At 34.8% G+C, this 17,670-nt stretch overlaps 2 protein-coding genes across 2 annotated transcripts; both read left to right on the forward strand.

The window, feature by feature from the left end:
* Window positions 1-3,064: 3,064 nt before the first annotated feature.
* Window positions 3,065-8,261, forward strand: LOC135833084 (esterase E4-like). The gene is made up of 10 exons (XM_065346703.1): window positions 3,065-3,416; window positions 3,494-3,631; window positions 3,702-3,861; window positions 3,983-4,168; window positions 4,268-4,476; window positions 4,550-4,715; window positions 4,799-4,977; window positions 6,799-6,958; window positions 7,044-7,182; window positions 7,256-8,261. The coding sequence occupies exons 1-10, from the start codon at window positions 3,273-3,275 to the stop codon at window positions 7,425-7,427; spliced, it is 1,653 nt and encodes a 550-aa protein (XP_065202775.1). The 5' UTR covers window positions 3,065-3,272; the 3' UTR covers window positions 7,428-8,261.
* Window positions 8,262-9,146: 885 nt separating this feature from the next.
* On the forward strand, window positions 9,147-12,779 carry LOC135833085 (esterase E4-like). The gene is made up of 10 exons (XM_065346704.1): window positions 9,147-9,511; window positions 9,847-9,984; window positions 10,065-10,224; window positions 11,068-11,253; window positions 11,343-11,551; window positions 11,634-11,799; window positions 11,882-12,054; window positions 12,126-12,285; window positions 12,364-12,502; window positions 12,594-12,779. Exons 1-10 carry the CDS (start codon window positions 9,371-9,373, stop codon window positions 12,766-12,768), a joined length of 1,647 nt encoding a protein of 548 aa, XP_065202776.1. The 5' UTR covers window positions 9,147-9,370; the 3' UTR covers window positions 12,769-12,779.
* The last annotated feature ends 4,891 nt before the right edge of the window (window positions 12,780-17,670 follow it).

Genomic DNA, 17,670 nt, shown 5'->3' on the forward strand with positions numbered 1-17,670 from the left:
CGATTAAAAATGTCTAATCCGTTATTAGGGCTCTTTTAAACCTGAATACGCCGGATTGTTCAGGAAATCAGGCCATAAAGGTCATGATACTTAGTCTGAAATGGATAAAACAAAATATTAGTTATTTCGGAGGTGATCCAGAAAACATCACTTTGATGGAGTAGTGGATCCGCCTATGTGCATTTATTACTATTATCGCCTCTGGCTAAAGGTACCTCGAATCATTTCCTGTGGCTTTACTGTTCCTATTTAGGTTCATTTAATATTTGAAAAATACACCGATTCGTCCACTAACACAGGTTTGTACCACAAAGCGATCCTCATGGGGATGTACATCTTCAACCCACTTCTTGTTCATTCAAATGATAACATGTCGATAGCTTATGAAATAGCTCAAATCATCGGTTACGATGGCGAAATGGGCGAAGATAAAAAATTGCGTAATTTTTACAGAAAGTTGGACTTTATAAGATTCATTACCTCTCGACCAGAAAAATATTTCAGCAATGTAAATTATCTGTTTCAATGTTCTACATATCATGTACACAACAAGCAAACCTCTCGAGGAGTTCACCTTCGAATTGAATGAGGCCAAAATTCCTGAAGAGAGCATAGTCTGAAACCTCCATAGCCAAAATTTCAGCATCCCAAATTAATTTGTCTATTTTTGGGGAATTTTTGAAAATTTAAAATTGACCATAGCTTGTTTTAGGAGCTCAAATTGATTTCCACGCCTCGAGGAGAAATTTAGGAATTCTGGAGAAATCTAAAATTACACTGGAGGCTTCAGAATGGCTCAAAATGATGAAATTTAGATTCAGGTAGTTGGTTTTGAACAAAATGAAGTTATTCTGTGCAAATTTCTAAAATTTTCCTACAGCAAACAAAAAATTTTTAATTTCTAAAATTTTGTTTCTTTATTAATATTATTTTTGTAAAAAAAAAAAACGAGTTTTGGAGGAATTGAAAATTACACTGGAGGCTTCAGAATGGCTCAAAACGGTCAAATTCAGATTCAGGTGGTTGGTTTTGAACATGATGAAGCTATTCTGTGCCAATTTCAAACATTTTTCGACAAACAGAAAACATTTGATTTTACAATTTTTTTCCTTATAAAACATATTTTGGTAAAAAAAAACACGTACTTAGGTACTTAAGGTGTCCACCTGGAGAGAAATTTTAAAATTCTGGAAAAATGGAAAAATCGTACATTATGCTCTAGAATTAATAAAAATGGTGAAATTCGATTTGAGGAAGTTGATAGTGGTTTCAGGATTAATCTTCATTATTCTAACTAGGTAATTAGTAATTACAAATATGTATACGCTTTTTTAAAATCAAAAAAATTTAAAAATTAATTTGGGCAGCTAAAATTTTGGTTATGAAGGTTTCAAATCATACTTTTTACAAAAAAAAATTACGATCCCGTTCAAATCGGAGGCGAACGAGGTTTTCTCATAGGTACTGGTACTAAGTAGGTATTCGTGTTCTTACGTAAATATTCATATTTGAATAACGTGCTACGTTTATTTTCCAGAAAACACTTCAAGTTTTCCCAACTACACCATTTATACCAGCTGCTGATCCAAGTGAAAACTCACCTCTACCCTTATCACCGGATAACCTTATCCCTTCAACGAATCGTGTACCCATTGTCATCGGATTTTGCGAAAGGGAAGCTGCCTTAGGCATTTCATTTCTTCGTTAGTCACATTTTGAAAACCCTCCTGTAGCAATTCGTGATGTCAAACTGTGCTATACTAATTTTACTTTATTCTTATTCTTTTACTAGAATCAAACAATCAATGTTTGGACGATATCTTCTACAAAGCTATCAGTCAAAATTGTTGGGGATGGGGGGCTGATTTGAGTACTGCTGAATTGAAACAAATACAGAAAGAAGTGGAGGATTTCTATTTAAAAGGAAAATCAATTGAAACTGCCACACCAACGGTTCTATGTGATGTAGGACTATCGTTTCAACAAGGAAATTTCAAGAAACACCTACACCTACAGTCCTACACATTCTCCAATTATTCGAAATTGTAAAATTTCATGCACCTTACAGATTCTTTCTGATGCTGGTTTGTCAGATGTTTACGACTCATTAATTAATGTAATCTCAGAAGATGGATTTTCGGTGTACGTTTATAATTTCCATTACAATGGTAACCTAGATTGGGGGAAAGCGAAGACTGCGGAAGCAATGCAGCAATTGGGGTTTGATGGTGAGATAGTAGCATGCTTTTATACATTTTAGCACGTTTTTTTTCATAATTTACCACCTACAAAGATATGAAATAATATCCTCCGCCACTCTCCCCCTCCAAAAAATAAAAATAAAGTACATTTGTGGTTTTTTTGGAAGATGGGTGGGGGTAAGAAGTTGAGGAGGAGGAGATTTTTAGAATTTTAATAAACGAATGAAAACCTGAGAGAACTGATACGAGATTTTTTAAAGGATCATTTCATGCGGCCGACTTCGGATACTGGTGCCACACAGAAGAGCTCGCCGGAAAAGGATTGAATAAATTAAATATCAAAGATAGAAAAATCGTCAACACATTAACGAGCCTTTTGACTACATTTGCCAAAACCAAGTCAGTTAATCCCGCGTAATATTTTCCTATTATAAACAACATTTGTACGTAGGTACATAACTTCGAAAACCCACTTCTCCCTGTTCTCACAGCGATCCCAATTACGGAGGAATCGAAGTCAATTGGAAACCTACCCATCTTGAAAACCCAAGTCACCTGATCATAAACGAAACTCTCGAAGTAAGGAATGAAGTGCTGAATGGCAAACGATTGGAATTTTGGCATCAGTTGAAGAAATTTAAAAAAGACTCGAGTTATTCGAAAATATAATTTTTCAAATTGAATTTTCGTTTCCTATTATTCGAGTACATACAGTTGAACAATACGACAGCGAAAATACTTTTGAAAAATTTGTAAAATCATACGAATGTTGAGTCACGATAAGTATTTTTCCATGTTGATAGCAATTAAGTAACATTCAAGGATAATTCAACTTTAACAAAGATACGTGTTTTACTTGTTTCGGTTATCTTTTGCAAACATTTTATGCCTCATTTTATAGCATACCCCTTGAAAACCTTGAAAAAAACTCGAGTCAAGTAGTCCCTTGAATAAATTTTTAAAAACGCGACCAAAAAAAAGAGTAGAAAAATTTATCGTCAAACATACTGCAATAAACAGTCGAGACATTTTTTCGTTCAAAATTGATATTCATTACTTCGAATTTCTAAAATGTCAGCAGAAAAAGTAATCGTTACAGTAAAAGAAGGTAAAGTACGCGGATTCAAGAAGAAAACAGCTTATTCTAATGCAGAATATTATAGTTTCCTTGGTATACCTTATGGGCAACCTACTTCTGGCGGAGCTCGCTTCAAAGTAAAATGGATAAATATTCTAATCTTTATCATGAAACCAAAATTGAACTAAAATATGAATTATGAATCGGTCGCTAGGATCCTGTTAAAGTGAAACCATGGAATAACGTTCTCGATGCGACAGTAGAAAAGGGAGGTTGCATACAATATTCTTTGGTAAAGGGACGCATTATTGGTTCAGAAGATTGTTTATACAATAACATCTACACACCGAAGGTAACATCCGACTCACTATGCATTCATAATTAATTCGAAATGATACCTATTAATTCGTGTAATTATTCAGATGCCATCAAAGGGAGATCCTTTGAAAGCAGTTATCGTATGCATCCATCCAGGAGGTATGTATCATGGGTCACCAGATCCATCATACTATGGTGCACCAGATTACATCATGCATCATGATGTCGTGTACGTCTGCGTGGGATATAGACTGCATATTTTAGGCGAGTCGGTATCTAAATAATTTTTAAAATGTTGAATGTTTCAACACATAAGTATCAACTTCAAGGAAGCATTACCAATACTCGTTTCATAAATAAACAATGGTGAATGTTATGCCTACAGGTCTGCTTAACTTGAAGATGGAAAATTGCTCAGGAAATCAAGTTTTAAAAGACATTATACTCAGTTTACGATGGATAAAGGAAAACATTCATGTTTTCGGCGGTGATCCAGAAAATATCACTGTCATGGGTGGCAGTAGTGGATCAGCATATGTACATCTATTGCTATTATCACCACTGGCTAAAGGTAAAAAAGAATATACGAAGCAGCTTCATTCCAAGTGGAAAGACATTTTTATTTTTCTTCGAAGATAATGTTTGACAACACAACTGTTACCCCCAATAGGTTTATATCATAAGGCAATTCTCATGGGAATGTATATCTTTAATCCTCTTTTGGTGCACTCCCGTGACGTTATCACTCCGGCTTACGAAGTTGCTGAAACTATAGGTTATACAGGTCCACGAGGAGATGATAAAAAATTGTTAGCTTTTTATAAAAAATTAGACGTTTTGCAAATTATTGCAGCGAGGTCCGAAAAGTATTTCAACGAGGTAAATCGCTTGATTACACGTTCATAATTTTTTTTACCACGTGCACAACCGACATTATGTTTTGTTTTTCAAGACAACTGTTCAAGTTTTTCCTACATCACCTTTTATACCCAACGCGGCACCAGGGGAAAAGTCTCCTTTACCTGTATCACCAGAAGAACTCATTCCTTCCACAAATCGTGTGCCAATCTTGATCGGGTTCTGTCGAAGAGAAGCAGCAATGGGTATTGCGTTAGCGAGTAAGCGTTATTCGTTAGAATCCATAAATTGTGATCATACTGCTACACATGAAAGTACCTACTTTATTTTCTACCTCTCACAGAATCATCTAGTAATCCAAATCACATAGCGGACAATCTCCACAAAGCGATCACTCAGAATTGCTGGGGATGGGGAGCCAACCTGAACGACGATGAACTAACACAAATAAAAGAAGAAGTGGAAAACTTTTATTTGAAAGGAAAGTCGACAAGAACTGCATCTGGATCGCTTCTTTGTGATGTATGGTTATTAGCGTGGATCACAAAAAAAGGTCGAAGGATTTTAGCTAAATGTAGCGGAGACATTCACTTCAAGTTGAAAGTTACCCAGAAAATATTTTAGCCCTGAAGAAGAAATAATATGGTGGAATTTTTGAAAAAAACGGTTTTTTGCTCGAGATCTTATCCAATTTGTTTTTGGGTAAAATTGGCCTTGAGATCTTGCGTCGACCTAGATCATTGTCGTCAAGATATGGTTAGGGGTTTGAACGAAACACTTCGAAAATGTCCCCTCTTTGAGGACCCATATCTTTCTCTCCAGACACGTCTCCGAAGCTAAAAATTTTTCTGGCTCATTTTCATAGGGCTCGTACTCGATCTTTTCTAAAAAAAAAAGTAACTTCTAGTGAAAAACGATCATTTTTCCAATTTTTTTTATAAAAAGCAGGACTTCTTGGCAACTTTTGTCATAAACGCGAGAATTTTTTTGAAATTTTTCGTCAAAAAGACATAAATATTAAGCAATTCTGGGCAAAAAACAAATCGAGACTTTTTTCGATTTTAGGTGAAAGTGAAACTTGTACATTTAAAATTTTTGAATATTAAAAAAAATATATCTTCAGTTACCTACCAACATTTTAAAAAAGCAACTCAGACTTACTTTTATATGTAGTAACTTTAGAACAAGTAACTTGGTTGCTTAAAAAGTAACCGGGTAGAGCCCTGTATTTCAACCCAAAATTAAGGTCTCCACTAAATTTGGTCAAAATCCTCCGATATTTTTCCCCCGCGATTCACCCTTAAGGGTAATGTATGTATATTGTATGTAGGTATGTATTAGCTGGATTCCTTCTTTTCAAAAAAAATTATCAGCTGAACTCCTTTCAGTTGAAATAGAATATCTATCTAGAGAGGCATGAAAATGCAATCAGATTCACGATTGAATTGAAACCCTACAAATATTTTAAATGTTTCCACTTAGTATGTGTGATGAAAATAAGAAAGTGTAGTCTACAGGGTCTTCAACAGCCGATGCGGGTTCGGGGCAAATATCATGTTGGGTCCCATTTTTAAACGTTTTTTTAAAAAATGGGAGTAGTTTAAGTATTTTTTGGTTTTTAAAATTTTAGACTTTCGACTGATGTTTTTTTTTAGGAAGTTAATTTTGAAAAAGAAAAGAAGACAGGCTCGAGCAAAGCGAGGGCTAAATCTTCTAAAAATTTGTACTTTGAGAGGCATAAGAACGAAGTTTTTTTTATGCGAAGACGAGGAGTTTATTTTTTGGTTTTTAAAAGTTTAGAATTTGAATGTTTTTTTGAAAGAAGTTGATTCTGAAAAAGAAAACGGAACCAGTCCAAGTGAGGGCGGCGAAAGCTCTTGAAGATTTGTAATTCCAGAGGCATTATTTTTTGGCTTCAAAACTTGATTTTTTTAAAAAAGAAATTTTCACCTTGATTTATAAAAGAAAATAAAACAAGCCCCCTATAGCGAAGCAAGGACGAGAGCTCTCGAAAATTTGTGTTTCGAGGAGTAAAAAATAATGTGTTTCTTTTATCACAAGCGCGGGCCTGGGGAAAACTGTCCCCTTTGCCCTCCCTCTCGACGGCGCCGGCGCTGAGTCCATACTGGATAGTACTAACGTAAGTTAGAAATCTTCATCTTCAACATCATAAATATTGAGTGAATCTGCATGTAAAACATGTTCAGCGAATCAAACTATTATTCTAGATAAATTTTCGAGGCATAAAGCAATGAAAAAATTTGAAAAGGGAATCCACGCAGTGAAAAGAATTTCATTAAAAATCAAAAACTCGTTTCTCTAATTTTGCACAATTATTTGCAGATTCTCACAGATGCTGCTTTGTCTGATGTTTACGATTCCTTGATTAATGTAATTTCAGCAGATCTTCCATCATCAGTATACGCATATAATTTCTACTACGATGGAAAATTAGATGGAATGAGAGCCAGGACTGAAAAAGTTTTAGGGACTCCCTTAACAGGCAAGATATCTATTGATTAAAATACTTTATCATTACCTAATAGGTCAAACTTATGTACTTAATACTTATAAACATATTTTTCTAGGAGCATTTCACGCCACCGACTATGGCTATTGGTGTTACGATGAAGTAATAGTTGGTAAACGTATGGAACACTTGCAGCAAAAAGATCGAAATATGATCGACACATTTTCGAGTCTTCTGACCACATTTGCTAAAACAGGGTTAACTATCGCAATATTTCCTTCATTTCAATTCAAATTCCAAATAGAATAGCTCATGAATTTAAATTTCCAGCAATCCAAACTATGAAGGAATCGAAGTGACTTGGAAGCCAACAAACCCTGATCATCCAAGCCATTTAATCATAGATGAAACGCTCGATTCCAGAGACGAGGTATTAAATGGTGAAAGATTGGAGTTTTGGCTTAAGTTGAAAAAGAAATTCCGAAAAGATTGTAATGAATAATGATGATTTATAAATTGGTAGACTTGAATAAAATTTCGTGCTAAGTGTATGTACCCAAACCTTGTTCTTTGAAAATTTATTTTCTTTCTATGCCGCAATATTAGTACATACAATTCGGGATAGTACAGGAATTTTAAGATTTTTATTCGGACTAATTCCTACAAAAGGTTTCTTTGCGGGATACTGTAGTGGAAGGGGTCCTATTTAACATACTAAAAGCCTCACCCCGTACCCCGCGTGCGTCGCGTGCTAGAGCGTGAAAAATGTCCCGCCGCGGCGTTTTTTGCGATTTTCTCGCGAGGGATTGATTTTACGCCGAAAATAGCTTTATTTTTGTGTTCTACGTCAAATTTCCGATCTAGTGTTATGTCAACTGTCCTTCTAGCCCCAAGGGGGGTGGAGCTAGAACCATTCAAAAAAAGGGGGTTTCCTGAAAAATACATAAAGACTATGGGAGCCTAAGAGGGGTGAAATGGTCCCCAAAAGCGTTCGAGTTGATATTAGCATGGAAGATGGGTACCATTGAGAAACTTCCGCGTGAAAAATTTCAGATTCACATCTCCTCCCTTTTTTGAGGAACCCCCTTTTTTGAAATTTCAATATTTTTCTTGTTTTTATTCATCAATTTTTAACATTTATTCTTCTTCATTCCTTTTTCATACATCTCATTTTTTATTGGATTTATCAAATTCCCATAACTTTTCTGTTATCATTTTTTATTGTTTTATTTTTTGCTCATTTTTTCATTTATTCATCATGAATTCATTTCTATTCCTTTTCAACCATATTTGTTTTATCTCACTTCAATACATTTTTTTGAGGGTGGGGGGGCATTTTTTTTCTCAGCTTTCATTTTAATTCTCAAATATTTCGATTTCCTTCATTTCTTTTTTTGTTTTTTAATGATCTAGTTTGTTTATAAAAAGTTAACTACGTTTTTGTTTTTGCATTTTTTTTTCTTACAATTGTTTATTCCTAGTTTTTCAGTTTTTTCAAGATTGACGCAGTTTCAATTTAGATTTTGTTTAATTCATTAATTTGTTTCTTTTCTTTTATTCCTTATGCATTTGTTTTTCATTACTTTTCATTCTTTCTTTCATGACTTTTACCTTACTTTTTATTTTCGTTTTCAATTTTTTCAAATGTCCATATTAATTTTCTTCATTCTTTCTGTTCTTTTTTCTGGTTTACTTACTTTCTCAATTTATTTACCTATATACTTAGAAGTACATAGGTACTCTCATTCTCAATTGCTATCTTTTTCCTTTGTTTCATTTTATTCAGATTTCCTCACTTCTTCAAAAATCATGTTAGAAGGAGAAATAGTCGGCTGCAAAGTATAAGCTGGATGTTTTGATGATGTTTTGTTGTATTTTGTATTTTGAATTTTGATGATAAGAAAAATGCCTAGCAAATGAGAAATATTCGGCCGAGAAATGAAAGCTTAAAGTTACAATTGTCCAAAATTGTGCATTTTTAATTTTTTGGACTAAAACTAAAAAATTTTGAATTCTAAATGTTTGATGACATATCTACGCGTCATGAGGAACATTTTAAAAAAAAAATTAGCGAAATCGGTCCAGTGGGAGAGGCTTATCGACTGGAACAACATTTTTCAAGATTCTTTTAATATATAATAGAAGATAGATAGAAGATAATTACTTATAGAGAAAGCTGACTAGTGACTATTGTCACTCTCTCACCAAAGGATATCAAGACAACGTATTGTTACTGTGACAAACTTCCACTTGTTTTTTTATCAACCGCCATTACTGATAGCCAAATTGGTTTTTGGAAACATAAAACTGAAGAATGAAAAACACAACTCTGATAATTTTTTTTTATCATGTTGTGTGCTATCTTGAGATTCAATGTGCCAGAACGTGAATAGAAAAATCAATTCAAGTTTTTAAAGAATATTTACGTTTTTTCAATTTTGGAAAATGTCTGAAAAAGTAATTGTTACAGTAAATGAAGGTAAAGTACGTGGATTTAAAACCAAAAGCGATTTTTCTGGAGTGGAATATTACACTTTCTTAGGGGTGCCCTACGGACAACCTCCAGTCAGGTCAGCTCGATTCAAGGTAACTGGAGTATTATGTCAAATTACTAATAACTGGAAAAATGCTGAGCTGAGAGACCAATTTTGCCTTCCTAAAAAAACTTTACTCTCCTAACAAAAGTCAAAACTCATTTCGATCTCAGAAGCGTTCTGCACTTTTTTTTTGGAATACTAGAGCCCTAACTCTCACCCTCCTTCTCCTTCTCCCTCATTCAATTTCCTCGTTTTATCAATTCGCTCACATGGAAAATATCAACTGTCTGCTCCTTATTCACGCTCTTACTTATTCTATGCTTGCAGCACCATCCGAAAATATGTTAGTATAATAATAATAAGTAATCATAAATCTGGCAACAGGACCCCGTTAAAGTAAAACCATGGAACAATATCCTTGATGCAACAAACGAAAAACCAGGCTGCTTACAATTCTCAATCATTAAAAGATGCATCTTTGGTTCAGAAGATTGTCTGTATAATAATATTTACACACCAAAGGTAATTTCCTATAATTTTACATACGAATTAAACGTACTCATCTCATGTCTGAAGTATTCATAATTCACGTGCCATTTTAGTTGCCATCGAAAGAAGATCCATTAAAATCAGTTGTCGTATGCATACACCCTGGAGGCATGTTTCATGGTTCGCCAGAACCGTCGTATTTTGGAGCACCAGATTATCTCATGCACCATGATATCGTATACGTCGCTATGGGATACAGACTACACGCTTTCGGTAAATATGCATTACGTATGCTCGAAAAAACGAGAGCAAAAATCATCAAGTGCCTTATTTGAGGCTAACTTTCTCTCCACAAGTAAAATAACCAACTGATCTCAGCCACACGCATGCCTGTTTTCTCAGTTCTCAAACCGCAGTGTTAGGAACATGTTTTGAAAAATTGTAGCTCAATAGGTTGATTTAAAAAAATTATTTTCATCAAATACTCGGAAAATTGGCTCAACTTCAGACCCAAAATTTCCTCAGAAACATTTTAAAAAATTTAGATGGAATTTTATGATTTTCTACGAAAATTTTGACCAATTTTGATAGGTCCCGTGACACTTTGGGTACTTTTCCCCGTTCTCCCCCCTTTTTGAAAGAGGGCCTAGTATTATCTAGTAAAATTAGCTGACATGAGGACTCAACTTGGAATAAATTTTGGAGACATTTTTTTGGCGCCAAAATGCTCAGGATGGTGTCCTAATTAACTTGCTTGCCCCCCCCCCCGTCAATCAGCACGGAGCTTATCACTCCTGATCCACATATCTTTTGTGCCTTTTTTTTGTGCTAGATTTGCCTAAAAATCACGCTTGAAGAGCACTAGAGTCCATTATGGGATTGTACAGCTGAAGTACATATACACATAATTGGAGTGAGGGGAACCTGTAAAAAATTGCACTGGAGTCATTTTGAAAATAGGGTGTGTTTAGGCTCCACTTCCCCATCGTGCAGATGCGAAATCCCAAAATGAGTACGTCTCTTCTGATATTTCAGACCCATATCGACAAAACGCCAACTGGATTTTTTTCGCAATTGAACTAGAATTTAAAACTGCTGATTTCATTTTTGTTTCAGGACTATTGAATTTAAGCATTAAGAACTGCACAGGAAATCAGTCTATAAAAGACATGATACTGAGTTTGCAATGGATTAAACAAAACATCCATAGTTTCGGAGGTGATCCAAATAACGTAACACTGCTAGGAAGCAGCAGCGGATCAGCTTATGTGCATTTTTTATTACTATCGCCTTTGGCCAAAGGTACAAAACCGTTTTCATTAACTTGAAATTTCTACATTCGTAAACATGGGTCGATTAAAGACAAACCACATCTTTTGATAATCACACAGGTTTATACCATAAAGCTATTCTCATGGGAATGTATGTTTTCAACCCGCTGTTGGTTCATTCACGAGACAATACCACGGTGGCTTACGAGGTAGCTGAAAGCATGGGTTATATCGGAGAGAAAGGCGACAGCAAAAAATTGCTTAATTTTTACAGAAATTTAGATTTCATACGGTTTATTGCAGCGAGATCTGAAAAACATTACAGTAATGTAAATTACATGTTTCCTTTTGTACCTAATGATTTTTTTCTAAAAGTGCATCACGACTAACCTACCTACTAATGTTTCAAAGAACAAACTTCAAGCTTTTCCTGCATGCCCATTTATACCAGCAGAAGATGCTAGTGAAAATTCACCGCTACCTTTATCACCAGAGAAGTTGATACCTTCGACGAATCGTGTTCCGATCATAATTGGATTTTGCCAAAAAGAATGTGCCATGGGTGTTGCATATCTTCGTTAGTTGAATAAATTAAAATCAGCTTATTTAAGACGATGACGAAAACTAAACTTAATCTTGGTTCTCTTCACTCTCTGCAGAATTATCTCAGCAGTCCATCGCTGATATTTTCCATGCCGCTATCAGTCAAAATTGTTGGGGATGGGGAGCTAATTTAAGTAATAGTGAATTGAAGCAGATACAAAAAGAAGTAGAAGATTTTTATTTAAATGGAATGCCAATAGAAATGGCATCGAAATTAATGCTATGTGACGTACGAATTTTACATATTTCAGATAAGTTAAGATGCTGAAACTATAAGGTATCATACTCGTATGTCCACAGATTCTCACAGATGCTGCTTTATCTGACGTTTATGATTCTCTGATAAATGTAATCGCAGCAGATCTTCCCACATCAGTATTCGTTTATAATTTTCACTACGATGGCGTCTTAGATGGTATGAAATTGAAAATTACAGAAATAATGCAAACCGAAATAGAGGGTAAGACTCGTAGTCAGTGTCACTAGAATTCGATTTGTTCATAATTAAAGAAAATGAACATTTCAAATACACATACAGGAGCTTTTCATGCGGCCGACTACTGTTATTGGAGTTTTATGGGTGAATTTGCCGGTAAACATGCGGAAAAAATTCCTCCAAAAGATCGAGAAGTGATCGAAACATTTACCAGTTATTTAACTACATTTGCCAGGACCGGGTTTGTCGATATAAATCATTATATTATTCATCTCATTTAGTATGCTGGAAGCGATGCAAGAATACCTACAATTTTTCTTTTCAATTTTCAGTAATCCTAATTACGAAAGAAGAAAATTGGACTGGAATCCCACAACTCCAGAACATCCTAGTCATATAATTATAGGCGAAACGCTGGAAAGGAAGGACGAGATCCTAAACGGACAGCGATTGGAATTCTGGCATAAATTGAAAAAGAAATACACAAAAAATTGCAATAATTCATGAATAAAAAATTATTCGCGAACTGTTTTTATTTGTACGTTGAAGACGTCAGTTCAATTGTCCTTCAAGGTTCTGTTACTAGTATTTTATGGTCATGGGCCATAAAGTTCTCTATGACCTTCTGCAAAGCATACAAAAATTCATATAAGCAAGTAATACATCCGTTTGTCATCACCACCAACAAGTTTTTTCTGACCTTATCTTCTTACTTACACAGCGACTCGAAACAAATACCTTATCACAAAGTAGGTACCTGCTGAAAAGCGGAGCTTCATGGACTAAGGAATCAAGACAACTGTTTTCGTAAACTTTGAGCAATAAAGCTGATAAAAAAATTCTCAACCGCTTTTTTTGACATGATTATTAAAAGGATGGATGAGTAAGTTCATACAGCTTGGTGCAAAGTGCCAAAAATTTCTTCTTCTTCTCAACCATTCACAGTTAATAGATAATCATGACTATTGCAAAATATGAAAACTTCACATCCGGTGAACCGATTTATTCGTACGTTTATACTTTTGAAAGTAATTTTTCCCCACAAGACGCCAAACAATGGGTGCAGGAAAATTGCTCGAATGGATTCATCATTTGTGGAATATATTTATCTGTTATATTCACTTTGAAATTATACATGCGTAATAAACCACGATTTGAATTACGAAGAGCTTTGACACTATGGAACATTGGACTGGGAATATTCAGTACTTTAGGCGCACTCAGAACGGTCCCCGAATAATATCATATGGTATCGAGAAACAGCGTGTATCATTCGGTTTGTTATCCCACGTGAGTAGATTTCATATTGATAGAAATAGGTTACTCAGAAATAGACCTAAGTAGTAAATATTTTATTTATCTCAGAGTTGTGGAGCCGATCAGAGCAACCGAATACTGGGCCTGGGTATTCACGTTATCAAAATTTGTCGAACTGGGAGACACGATATTCATAGTATTACGTAAACAGCCACTGATTTTCTTACATTGGTATCATCACGTTGTTGCTCTGCTCCATACATGGATCGCATATGGGGATAATGTAGTTTCCTTCAGATGGTTCAGATCAATGAATTACAGTGTTCACTCGGTAATGTATACCTATTACGCCTTACGAGCGTTGAGGTTTTCAATTCCAAAACTCGTCATGATGTCGATAACGTTTACACAAATTGTGCAAATGATTGTAGGATGCACTATTACTTATTTGGGGTATTTTTATTACACGAATGATCGACCGTGTGAAATTTCTAATACGAATATAATACTGAATGCGGGTGCTTACATTAGTTATCTAATATTGTTTAGTAGGTTTTTCTACGATTCGTATATCAATCCGTCATCTAAGAAACACTCCACTATTTCACGTAATACTAAAGCTAAGAAAAAAGCTTGATTAATTACTTTTTACATTCGCGATACATCAAAAGTAAACTAGGAGCACTGAAGGAAAACTTTTGAAATAAAATTAATACCCAGCAAATTAAAATTCAATCCTTCGTGCTTTCGGAATTGTTTACGTATTTTCTCATAATTATTCACATTTAGGTAAGTACTTAATTTCAAGCCTCAAACATATGACCAACAGAAGTTTTACCTCAACGTGGTTAAACTAAAGCTCTTTAATACAAGTATGGAAATAGATTATACTTTTAAGAAAGTCATAGGATTTTACGTAAGTTTTACGTACTGCGCAGTGCGCGAGCAAGCATCAAATCAGCTGTTCACGTACAACGTTGCACCCCATTGGTTGCTCCACCCACCTCCACCGCGTGACGACACCAACCTGCCATGCGCAGTACGTAACACATACGTAAAATGCTATGACTTTCTTGAGAGCATAATCTATTTCCATACTTGTATTAAAGAGCTTTAGGTTAAACTATTTTTAAAACTATTGTACCAATAATATTGATCATTGAATAAATATTCGTATTTCTTAATGCAGCTTCAGATTTTTTCTATTGATCTTTCTAAACATTTGAATGAACCAGATTGATTAGGATGAGCAGAAATTTGGAACACATTCGCGGGAATGTTTTACCAGCAGGTATTCAACTTCAATTTAAACTCACTCATTTCAACGTAATTATTGAAACGGAATTACCGATTTCGATTTCGAAATTAAAATTCGAAAAATTTATAGGGAAATTTTCAAGTGATTTGACTCCTTCAAAAGGGTAAGTTATGCAACTGTAGATATATTGTCATGTTATGGTGATTGCACATTGATCAAATCGCAGGGGCAAGGACACAAAATATAAAAAATGCGATTTATTGAACACATATGATCCCACTGCTATAAAACGATTCTGATTGTGATATCGTGGATTTTTTTGAATTCATTTTCGAGAAATTTACATAAACGAACTTTTAAAAATTCATAACTCAACAACTACGTAGAAGCTTTACAGCTCTGGAATTGGGACCAAAAATATGCATGAAAACGAACGTGACTACTTTACAATAATCTTCAAAAAAATCAAGCAGTCAGGAGGAACTTTTTAGACTGATTTTTCTTTAATGCAAAGAAAAAACCAGACCGGCACAGTCTATCACTATTTCAAAATTAAGACAAGACCACCACTTATAAAACCAGTTTCAATCAATTTTTTTTACCGAACTACGTAGAAAATCATCTGCTCATTTCACAGTCAGTCGAAGGCATTTCGACGAAATTCACACTTTGGTATTAGAATTGTTTGGTATTGGACTGAAAGGGGTGGAGTGCAGATGACTTGAAATCGGTCTCTTGGAGCAATTTGAAGAGAGAAAACTGTTCAATTCATTAGAAGTTGCAAAAACTCGTATCTCCAACTTAGAGATCACACCTTGTGCAAACCGTTCTTTTTGCACTGTAGCGCTCCCTATTGGACTTTAATGCTCAACTAAAAGATAGGTAACAGAGGGGGACCACCCTCTCTTACCTACCTTTTAGTTGAGCGTTCAATTCCAAAAGGGAGCGCTACAGCGCAAAAAGAATGGTTTACACAAGGTGTGATCTCAGAGTTGGAGATACGAGTTTTTGCAACTAGGCGACGATATCATACCATGTTGAGTGACGTATTTTTCTATGTTGATAGCAATAAGAAACCTTCAAGGATAATACAACTTTTACAAAGATACCTACGTGATTTACTAGTATACCTGCCTGAAAACTTGAAAAAAAACTTTTTTAAAAACGGAACAAAAAAATAGTAAAACAATGTATCGTCAAACTTACTGCAATAAACAGTCGAGAAATTTTTCGTCCAAAGTTGATATTTATTAGTACGAATTTCTAAAATGTCCGAAAAAGTAATCGTTACAGTAAAAGAAGGTAAAGTACGTGGATTCAAGAAGAAAACAGCTTATTCTAATGCAGAATATTATAGTTTCCTAGGTATACCTTACGGACAACCTACTTCTGGCGGAGCTCGCTTCAAAGTAAGTAAAATGGATACCTAAATTCTAATTTAGTATCATGAAACCAAAATTGAACTGAAATATGAATTATGAATCGGTTACTAGGATCCTGTTAAAGCGAAACCATGGAATAATATTCTCGATGCGACAGTAGAAAAGGGAGGTTGCATACAATATGCGTTGGAAAAATCACGCATCATTGGTTCATAGTACAGTCATTTTAGCAAAATTTTCAGTCGAACCTCGAAAAAATTGGGGGCAAGCTGAATTTCACATTATTTGTTCAGATTGGTCTCTAAAACAACCCATCAAAAGTTGCACCCCGCAACTTGACTGCTACCCCCGCAAGAGGTCATTAACCTTTGGCGAAACATGTTTTTCGGCTTTATCGCCGAAATGAAGGGTCCAAGAGGGAAAATGTTCGAATAAATATTATTCTACGTTAAATTTCCTATTACCATGACCAGTTCAGTTTTTCCGAAAATGGCGATTTCACCCTTACTAAGGAGGGGGTAAAGTTGTCAATTTTATGAAAATTGTTTTAAAAAATGAAAATCGACCATTTAGAACGTGAACTCGATTCACTGTACACTCGAAAATATTTTGACCAAAGTTGCACGCCGAAACTTGTATGATACCCCCGCAAGAGGTCATTAACCTTTGTCAATCTACGTTTTTTGGCAATTTAACCGAAATGAAGGGTCGGAGGGGAAAAAGTGATTGAACTAAAATTGTTCTACGTTAAATTTCTTATAGGCATGGCCAGTTCAGCTTTTCCCAAAATGGCGGTTTCACGCTTACTCAGAGGGGGGAGAGGGGTAATGTTGTCAATTTTATGAAAATTGTTTTAAAAAATGAAAATTGACAATTTGAAACGTGAACTCGATTCAAGGTACATTCGAAAATATTTTGATCAAAGTTGCACACCGCAACTTGTCCGTCACCCCCCCCCCCGCGCCAAGAGGTCATTAACCTTTGTTAATCTACGTTTTTCGGCTATACCGCCGAAATGAAGGGTCGGAGGGATAAAAGTAATTGAACTAAAATTATTCTAAATCAAATTTCTTATAAGCATGACCAGTTCAGTTGTTTGCGTAATCGTAATTTCAGCCTTACAGTGGAAGTGTTTCAAATTGAAAAAAGTAATTAAAAAACTGATTTTGCTTTTTTGATAAATACCTAGATAGATGTTACATGAACATTTTAAAAATTAGAAAAACATGGTAAAAAATATTCTAAAAAGCAAAAAGATGAAATTATAATTTTTCAAACTGAAAAGATGATACTTAACTTTCTATGCCATATCTTTCTCATTAGGTAGGTACCTATTTGCTTTTATGCTTTTAAAAAAAGAATAAAACGACACCTAGCATTAGAAATTTTTTTAAAAAGTACGTTGAATAGGTACCTATAGAACATTGAAAAAATCAAGAAATTGATTTAGGTAATTTTTTAGTAAGTTCTGCCTAAAAAAATTTAAAAATCCCAAAAACATCTCTAAAAATC

This window comes from Planococcus citri, chromosome 1 (assembly GCF_950023065.1).
Source record: "Planococcus citri chromosome 1, ihPlaCitr1.1, whole genome shotgun sequence".
In the NCBI taxonomy this organism is placed as follows: domain Eukaryota; kingdom Metazoa; phylum Arthropoda; class Insecta; order Hemiptera; family Pseudococcidae; genus Planococcus; species Planococcus citri.

Coding starts and splice junctions, on each gene's coding strand:
- LOC135833084 (XM_065346703.1), top strand. CDS start 3,273: ATGTCAGCAGAAAAAGTAATCGTTACAGTAAAAGAAGGTAAAGTACGC. Junction 3,632..3,701: donor ATAACATCTACACACCGAAG/GTAACATCCGAC, acceptor GTAATTATTCAG/ATGCCATCAAAGGGAGATCC. Junction 4,169..4,267: donor ATTATCACCACTGGCTAAAG/GTAAAAAAGAAT, acceptor TACCCCCAATAG/GTTTATATCATAAGGCAATT.
- LOC135833085 (XM_065346704.1), top strand. CDS start 9,371: ATGTCTGAAAAAGTAATTGTTACAGTAAATGAAGGTAAAGTACGTGGA. Junction 11,254..11,342: donor ACTATCGCCTTTGGCCAAAG/GTACAAAACCGT, acceptor ATAATCACACAG/GTTTATACCATAAAGCTATT. Junction 12,286..12,363: donor AATGCAAACCGAAATAGAGG/GTAAGACTCGTA, acceptor ATACACATACAG/GAGCTTTTCATGCGGCCGAC.